The 9,647-nt window shown below is 38.9% G+C and overlaps 3 protein-coding genes across 3 annotated transcripts in view; 1 reads left to right on the top strand and 2 right to left on the bottom strand.

The window, feature by feature from the left end:
- Window positions 1–4,833, bottom strand: part of LOC138947171 (mucin-like protein) — a 43,411-nt gene extending 38,578 nt beyond the window's left edge. The window contains exons 1-2 of the mRNA XM_070318607.1: window positions 4,804–4,833; window positions 3,757–3,878 (exon numbers count right to left, since the gene is read on the bottom strand). Of these exons, the coding sequence (XP_070174708.1) occupies window positions 3,757–3,798 (42 nt within the window). The 5' untranslated portion in view covers window positions 3,799–3,878; window positions 4,804–4,833. The remainder of the gene's footprint in view (window positions 1–3,756; window positions 3,879–4,803) is intronic.
- The window catches only part of LOC138947168 (uncharacterized), a 256,793-nt gene that overhangs the window by 132,558 nt on the left and 114,588 nt on the right, over window positions 1–9,647 (top strand). The window lies entirely within an intron of this gene.
- LOC138946732 (cubilin-like) overlaps window positions 6,071–9,647 on the bottom strand; it is a 41,645-nt gene continuing 38,068 nt past the window's right edge. The window contains exons 14-16 of the mRNA XM_070318135.1: window positions 8,013–8,187; window positions 7,307–7,538; window positions 6,071–6,239 (exon numbers count right to left, since the gene is read on the bottom strand). Of these exons, the coding sequence (XP_070174236.1) occupies window positions 6,071–6,239; window positions 7,307–7,538; window positions 8,013–8,187 (576 nt within the window). The remainder of the gene's footprint in view (window positions 6,240–7,306; window positions 7,539–8,012; window positions 8,188–9,647) is intronic.

Raw genomic sequence — 9,647 nt, forward strand, 5'->3', positions numbered from 1 at the left:
TTTTTAAATGCAAGAAGCAGAGACAGATAGAGAGGGTGAGAGAAAGACAAGACAACGGTGAAAGGGAAAAGACCGAGGGTAAAAGTCTCCAAGATCGCTTCAAAAGTTATACAATAAGATTTTGCGTTACTAACAAAATGCTACCGCGCAGAATAACTACCGTCATCCTTATTGTTTTAACAGCTCAACGAAATGTCCTAGAATAGACAAGGAAAGAGCACTCGTTGTAATGTAGTCTGTGTTATTTTCACTGACGTACTTCCCTTGTTTGAATATGTGCTGATAATTACTAGCTTGCCGCGTCATAGATGGCGCTACCGTCTTTCCGCCAGGCGGCGCTTCTTGTCTACTTTTTACATTTAGTCAAGTTTTGACTAAATGTTTTAACATAGAGGGGGAATCGAGACGAGGGTCGTGGTGTGTGTGTGTGTGTGTGTGTGTGTGTGTGTGTGTGTGTGTGTGTGTGTGTGTGTGTGTGTGTGTGTGTGTGTGTGTGTGTGTGTGTGTGTGTGTGTCTGTCTGTCTGTCTGTGCGTGTGTGTGTGTAAAGCGATTCAGAGTAAACTACTAGACCGATCTTTATGAAATTTTACATGAGAGTTCCTGGGTATGATACCCTCAGAGTTTTTTTCTTCATTTTTTGGATAAATGTCTTTGATGACGTCATATCCGGCTTTTTGTAAAAGTTGAGGCGGCACTGTCACACCCTCATTTTTCAATCAAATTGATTGACATTTTGGCAAAGCAATCTTCGACGAAGGCCGGACTTCGGTATTGCATTTCAGCTTGGTGGCTTAAAAATCAATTAATGACTTTGGTCATTAAAAATCTGAAAATTGTAATTAAAATTATTTTTTATAAAACGATCCAACATTACATTCACCTTATTCTTCATCATTTTCTGATTCCAAAAACATATAGATATGTTATATTTGGATTAAAAACAAGCCCTGAAAATTAAAAATATAAAAATTATGATTAAAATCAAATTTCCGAAATCAATTTAAAAACAATTCTATCTTATTCCTTGTCAAATCCTGATTCAAAAAACATATAGATATGATATGTTTGGATTAAAAACACGCTCAGAAAGTTAAAACGAAGAGAGGTACAGAAAAGCGTGCTATGCAGCACAGCGAAACCACTACCGCGCTAAACAGGCTCGTCAGTTTCACTGCGTTTTGCACGAGTGGCGGACTATGGTCATTGTGAAAAAAAGGCAGTGCGTTCAGTTTCATTCTGTGCGTTCCACAGCTTGACTAAATGTAGTAATTTCGCCTTACGCGACTTGTTGTTTCCTACCCCCGAGAGACACAGCGCCTGGAAGCGCATTCGCTGACTTAATTACCATACTTTTAGTGTGTTTTTACATTTAGTCAAGTTTTGACTAAATGTATTAACGTAGAGGGGGGAATCGAGACGAGGGTCATATGGTGTATGTGTGTCTGTGTGTGTGTGTGTAGAGCGATTCAGAGAAAACTACTGGACCGATCTTTATGAAATTTGACATGAGAGTTCCTGGGTATGAAATCCCCAGACGTTTTTTTCATTTTTTCGATAAATGTCTTTGATGACGTCATATCCGGCTTTTTGTGAAAGTTTAGGCGGCACTGTCACGCTCTCATTTTTCAACCAAATTGATTGAAATTTTGGTCAAGTAATCTTCGACGAAGCCCGGACTTCGGTATTGCATTTCAGCTTGGTGGCTTAAAAATTAATTTATGACTTTGGTCATTAAAAATCTGAAAATTGTAAAAAAAAAATAAAAAATTATACAATACAATACAATACAATACAATAACTTTATTAATCTCTAAAAGAGAAATTGCATTGCTGAGCTTTTGTGTCCGTAATAAAACATACATAAAGCATTCAAAAATAAACATTTGTTCTTTGTCATTCATACATTCTTGTGTTCTTATACATTTCTTCAATTCATACATCAATATTCTATCATAATTATGTACAAACTTACGTTCATCTTATTCTCCATCATTTTCTGATTCCAAAAACATATACATATGTTATATTTGGATTAAAAACAAGCTCTGAAAATTAAAAATATAAAAATTATTATCAATTTTTTTTTTTCCAAATCAATTTAAAAACACGTTCATCTTATTCCTTGTCGGTTCCTGATTCCAAAAACATATAGATATGATATGTTTGGATTAAAAATACGCTCGGAAAGTTAAAACGAAGAGAGGTACAGAAAAGCGTGCTATCCTTTTCAGCGCAACTACTACCCCGCTCTTCTTGTCAATTTCACTGCCTTCGCCATGAGCGGTGGACTGACGATGCTACGAGTATACGGTCTTGCTGAAAACTTGCATTGCGTTCAGTTTCATTCTGTGAGTTCGACAGCTACTTGACTAAATGTTGTATTTTCGCCTTACGCGACTTGTTTGTTGCTGTGTACGTCTAGATCAAGGTACAGCGGATTCCCCAGATTCTTTAGATTCGTCAGATTCGCCAGACACCCCCCCCCCCCCCTCACGATTAAATTGATATCCATTTGAGTTCCTTCGACCCCCTGGCCCTGAAAAGGGGGGGGGGGGGGGGGGAGTATACTCGATGAGTACAATTTTCGGTAAATAAGTGCAGCTAGGCTGGTAGGATAAACAACACAAAAAGCATCCCATTCTGATTTCACAAACTAGTTTTTTAATATGTAATTAAAACACAATTATTAAAGACATTCAGCGAGAGAGAGAGAGAGAGAGAGAGAGAGAGAGAGAGAGAGAGAGAGAGAGAGAGAGAGAGAGAGAGACAGACAGACAGACAGACAGAGAGACAGACAGACAGACAGGCAGGCAGGCAGGCAGAGCAAGAGAGCCACATTTTTATATTTAGTCAAGTTTTGACTAAATATTTTAACATCGAGGGGGAATCGAAACGAGGGTCGTGGTGTATGTGCGTGTGTGTGTGTGTGTGTGTGTGCGTGTGTGTCTGTCTGTCTGTGTCTGTCTGTCTGTGTGTGTGTGTGTGTAGAGCGATTCAGACTAAACTACTGGACCGATCTTTATGAAATTTGACATGAGAGTTCCTGGGTATGAAATCCCCAGACGTTTTTTTCATTTTTTTGATAAATGTCTTTGATGACGTCATATCCGGCTTTTCGTGAAAGTTGAGGCGGCACTGTCACGTCCTCATTTTTCAACCAAATTAGTTGAAATTTTGGTCAAGTAATCTTCGACGAAGCCCGGACTTCGGTATTGCATTTCAGCTTGGTGGCTTAAAAATTAATTAATGACTTTGGTCATTAAAAATCTGAAAATTGTAAAAAAAAATTAAAATTTATAAAACGATCCAAATTTACGTTTATCTTATTCTCCATCATTTGCTGATTCCAAAAACATATAAATATGTTATATTCGGATTAAAAACAAGCTCTGAAAATTAAATATATAAAAATTATTATCAAAATTAAATTGTCGAAATCAATTTAAAAACACTTTTATCTATTCCTTGTCGGTTCCTGATTCCAAAAACATATAGATATGATATGTTTGGATTAAAAACACGCTCAGAAAGTTAAAACAAAGAGAGGTACAGAAAAGCGTGCTATCCTTCTTAGCGCAACTACTACCTCGCTCTTCTTGTCAATTTCACTGCCTTTGCCATGAGCGGTGGACTGACGATGCTACGAGTATACGGTCTTGCTGAAAAATGGCATTGCGTTCAGTTTCATTCTGTGAGTTCGACAGCTACTTGACTAAATATTGTATTTTCGCCTTACGCGACTTGTTACACTTACATAAACGATGTTTTCAATTTTGTTCTTGAAAGGAAGTCCCATATCCAGAACGACGTTAGTCGCAGCGGAGTTGGACTGGGCCAGCTCACTGTCTTGCTGTGGCGTTCCGTAAGGAAACAGATCTTAACAGAAGTAGAAAAGAACAATACAAAACTCTTGCTTGTGAACATTGCTTAAAGGCACAGTAAGCCTCCCGCAAACCATCACAGATACTGTCAGGCTTTTACACACAGTACAAACACCCTTCCATTTGAACGCTCACCGAACGGGAACATCCTGGCTGCTTTCCGTCGAGAGTGAGACATTTCAAAGAATTTATTTTCGTGGACCGTCTGTTCTACAATCAGGCGCCTCGTTTTGGTGCTAGAACTAACTTTTAAAATCTAAATAATAAATTGACAGCTTGTAACACAAACATTCTTAAATCATAAAAGATTTCTTTTTTATCAAGACAAGATCAGTACAATTCGAATTTTTGAAAGTTTTAAAAAAGATAGACCGGAAGCAAGGTCAGACGATTTTTTTGCATAGCGCTCGCTTTCTTTGAAGCCAGCCACCGCAGACAAGTTCGTGTGAATCGCAGCCGTTTGTTGCGTTTTAGAATCAGAGGTACACAATAACTTGCTATTGCAGATACAGCCAGTCGCATTGAAATCACAAACTGACGACTAAATTGTGAAGAAAAGGAAAGTGGATCAGACGAATTCACGATGGCACAAACAAAATCTTCTGACCTTGCTTCCGGTCTATCTTTTTTAAAACTTAATGTCAAGTCAAGTCAATATTTATTTTTAAAAACACCTATGCACTCCCCCAAAATGTGATTTAAAAAGTCACCAAATTAAGCCAGGTTTAATTAAATGTTTCCGGTCACTTATGAAAAAAGACAGGATCTTTTAAATCATAAGTAACCGATAGTTTTCTCTCTTGAAGTATGAAGTAAAAAAACAGATATGTAGAAATCGTCAACTGGATCGTGCCTATAGTACCTATTACAACTAGAATTTCAAGTAGAATGTAATTGTTTTATTTTGAATTGTGACTCACCATGCTGAACGATGTCGGAACCTGGAAAAAATAGATGTCAGATTTGTAGATATCTCTCTCTCTCTCTCTCTCTCTCTCTCTCTCTCTCTCTCTCGATCCTCTCTCTTTCGATCCTCTCTCTCTTCTCTAACCCCCTATCTCTCTTTAGTTTCTGCTTCTTTAGTGTTTGTTTTCGTATAATTTGTTGTGTGTGTGTGTGTGTGTGCGTACGTGTGTGTGTGTGTGTGTGGGGGGGTGTGTGCGTGTGTGCGTGTGTGTGTATGTGCGTGTGTGTGTGCGTGTGTGTGTGCGTGTGTGTGTGTGCGTGTGTGTGTGTGTGTGTGTGTGTGTGTGTGTGTGTGTGTGTGTGTGAGAGAGTGCGTGGTCATTCCAAGGACATATTGTTAGAAAAGGCCGAGCCTTATTACTTCATTATTGTAAAATAAAATTCAGTTCAGTTCAGTTCCCTCTGTCTCTCTCTCTGTCTCTCTCTCTGTCTCTCTCTCTGTCTCTCTCTCTCTCTCTTTCTCTCTCTCTCTCTCTTTCTCTCTCTCTCTCTCTCTCTTTCTCTCTCTCTCTCTTTCTCTCTCTCTCTCTTTCTCTCTCTCTCTCTTTCTCTCTCTCTCTCTTTCTCTCTCTCTCTCTCTCTCTCTCTCTCTCTCTCTCTCTCTCTCTCTCTCTCTCTCTCTCTCTCTCTCTCTCTCTCTCTCTTTCTCTCATATAAGACCAGTCTTGCTTTTTTGGGTACTTCAGTTTGGAATTCACTTCCATCATCCTTTAAGCACTTAAAGTCATTAAAAAGTTTTAAAAATGTGTTAAAAACCACTTAATGTCTGAGTAGTTTAATGCCTTTTGATTTACCACACTTATTATTACGTCAAAGATATGCTGTGCATTGTATATTCTGAACATATTTTTGTTGTACTATTGCTACATGTTCGATTGCTACCAGCTTGTATTTATAATTACCTGCATAGTATGCATTTGATTTTATGAATAACCACATATGTATGCTCTTCATGCCTCATCTTCATCATCATCATCATCATCATCATCATCATCATCATCATCATCATCATCATCATCGTCATCTTTATTATCACGTGCTGAAGTTTTCCGACCTCCTTTTGTTAGTTAACTTTAAAAAAATTTAATTTATAATATTTTAATTATATAATTGTGTGTCTATGCGTCCCAAGGACAGATTGTAAGAAAAGGCGTGGCCTTAAATCTTAATCCTTGTTAAATAAAGTTCAATTCAATTTTCAAGGCTATTAGGATTGTCTGTTTATTCTAACAGCTCTTGATTAAATTCACTATTGTACTTGCTTGAAATTGATTTGTACGATGCTTGGAAGCCGATGGCGGACGTCGGGGAAGATCCATATGAGTTTAACACAACAGTCAGGCTTCGTCCCGTGGATATTATCTTTGGTACAGCTACTGCTCCACACAAACTGTTAACATAAAAGATAGAACATGTGGCTTGTTTAAAAACAGTCAGAATTGTATGACACATGATTTCAACATAACACAAACTCTTTTTTAAAACACTGTGTGGCATTTTCTAAACATGAAATTTGGGAATCTTGTCGAGAAATCTTTACGAACAAAAATTATGTCTTGACACGAATTCTGTATTGCTATAAGTTACTGCATCCGGTCAAATGAGCTGTGTTACTCCAGAACTTCTATTTACATCCTTTATTCCTCATGCTCCTAACACTGTTCATTGGTTTGAACCAGTCACATCTCTCAGGCCTTAATTCTATTTACTTTCAAGTACTTGCGAAAGAGCACACGAAAAATAGAGCTTTTAAAGCTACTTACATGAACAAAGAATACCTGTTTCATTCTATTTTTCTGAGTTCGGAAATATTAGAGGGGGGCACAAGCACCAAGGTTTAAAAACAATACAACTCAGAAGGTACGACGGATTCCATAAAAACCTTTGCACAGGGAAACTAGATTATGACCGAAATAACCTCTTCAGATTTCAGACCTGAGAACCCATACAATTTCACCGTATTGTGTACGCATGATTGTCTAGAATACGAGAAGTAGGGTTAGTAGGAAAAAATACGACGAGAAAAATTCTTAGACTACTTTTCTTCACAAGCGCATCCCAAAGCCAATCCAGTATGTTGACACATGATTACATGATTTTTGTCAGTAAACATTGAAAGAAGCATTTGTTTTAAACGTTTTGATAAATGTAACTAACATAGCGACGGACGTGTGTGAAACATGTTTGAATCATGGATGTTCAAATGCTGTTTTGAGTACGCTTATTTTTCTGAAAAAAGTTTGCTTGAGAATACTCCAAGTGCAAAACAGGGGTTCCCAGGTCTGAGATTTGTTTTCTATTTTTTTCAGAAAACATAAATCAAAGGCAAAGTATAGAGTACACACATCTCAAAACACACAACTACCTTAATTTCCGCTTAACACATTATCACGGTGTGAGACATATACCCGGTTTTCCGACAACATTCATGTTTAACTGGACATGACCTATACTCACGTTTCGATGACTGTGCTGGCATCCACGTTTTCTCCGTCATAGACACGCACTTGAGCCCCATAACAATCATAAGTACTCTTCTGACCAACGGCAAAGTCTTGGAAGGTAAGTTCCACGATTCCAAAAGGCACGGTGATGGTCCACACACAGTAGGTGAATTGAGCGTATTGCACGGGGTAGCCGGGTGACGCTAAGAATCCGTTGATTGAAGTCAGCGTCGTGGATTTGCACTCTATAAAAATCAACACGAACAAAGCTCCAGTTTAACGGGGAATATCTTGATCTTTTGCTTGATGCAATTGTACCGTCCGTCTATTGTACCGTTTACCCCAGAGAACCATTTACAACGTGTTTTCACAGGTTTTGAGGTGGTATGCACGTCCACACGCACGCACGTATGCACGAAATTACACGAATAGACACACACAGACATACACAAACAGGAACATTCACACATACACACACACACACACACACACACACACACACACACACACACACAAACACACACACGCGTGCGCACGCACATACAAACACACACACACACGCACGCACGCACGCACGCACGCACACACACAAACACGCACATACGCACGCACACACACACACACACACACACACACACACACACACACACACGCACGCACACACACACACACACACACACAACTGATGGCAAAAACAGTGTTCATTACGAAGATGTTACCCTTTATATGAGAGGTGTAGGTAGCAACAAATCCTGTACTAGAAGGATCAGTGGTACCATCGCTGTGAAACTCTATCCACAAGGAGTTGGACGTGGACAACAGCACCGGCGGAAGGGAAGACCCGCACAGTGGACTGGTCAGCAAAGGGAAGGAATTGGAGCTGCCGTCAAAAATCTGGAACAGAACACACACACATACACACACACACACACACACACACACATACACACACACACACACACACACACAAGCGCGCGTGCACACAAACGCAGACACACACACACACACACACACACACGACATGAATTCCTCTCGGCAAAATGAGTCCATTCAAAACACTGCTTTTGAGAGGGAAGGCAATGTTTTCTTTTCATTGATAACAAAAAAGGAAAGAAAAAGGAAACTGGAAAGAATAAAGCGGCACCAGAATAACAGGACGTTAACACGGCAACACGTTGTTTGGACTTGCCTCCTTCTTCCAAGAAAGGGAACTGAAAGCAGTATGTGAACAAAACGATATCATATCGGCTTTGCTGCAATCGCATGAAAGAAACAAGTCGCGTAAGGCGAAAATACAATATTTAGTCAAGTAGCTGTCGAACTCACAGAATGAAACTGAACGCAACGCAACGCAGCAAGACCGTATACTCGTAGCATCGTCACTCCACCGCCCGTGGCAAAGGCAGTGCCCGTGGAATTGACAAGAAGAGCGGGGTATTCGTTGCGCTGAGAAGGATAGCACGCTTTTCTGTACCTCTCTTCGTTTTAACTTTCTGAGCGTGTTTTTAATCCAAACATATCATATCTATATTTTTTTGGAATCAGGAACCGACAAGGAATAAGATGAAAGTGTTTTTAAATTGATTTCGAAAAAAATAATTTGATAATAATGTTTATATATTTAATTTTCAGAGCTTGTTTTTAATCCAAATATAACATATTTATATGTTTTTGGAATCAGCAAATGATGGAGAATAAGATAAACGTAAATTTGGATCGTTTTATAAATTTTTATTTTTTTTTACAATTTTCAGATTTTTAATGACCAAAGTCTTTAATTAATTTTTTAGCCACCACGCTGAAATGCAATACCGAAGTCCGGGCTTCGTCGAAGATTACTTGACCAAAATTTCAACCAATTTGGTTGAAAAATGAGGGCGTGACAGTGCCGCCTCAACTTTCACGAAAAGCCGGATATGACGTCATCAAAGACATTTATCAAAAAAATGAAAAAAACGTTCGGGGATTTCATACCCAGGAACTCTCATGTCAAATTTCATAAAGATCGGTCCAGTAGTTTAGTCTGAATCGCTCTACACACACACACACACACACGCACACACGCACACACGCACACACGCACATACACCACGACCCTCGTTTCGATTCCCCCTCGATGTTAAAATATTTAGTCAAAACTTGACTAAATATAAAAACCTGTTCGGTGACAGATTGTATAACGTTAACAATGTCAGTCGTTCATTTAAAACATTTCGGTTATCGAGGTCGATTGATGCCCTTCCAAAGCTTCGCCAGGTTTAGATGTAGCTTTGGTCGGGCGTCGATTACAGATAATAACCTCAAGTTTCAAATGGAAGTATATCAATGTGCCAATGATGAAATACGTAAATATA

This window comes from Littorina saxatilis, linkage group LG14 (genome assembly GCF_037325665.1).
Source record: "Littorina saxatilis isolate snail1 linkage group LG14, US_GU_Lsax_2.0, whole genome shotgun sequence".
NCBI lineage: Eukaryota > Metazoa > Mollusca > Gastropoda > Littorinimorpha > Littorinidae > Littorina > Littorina saxatilis.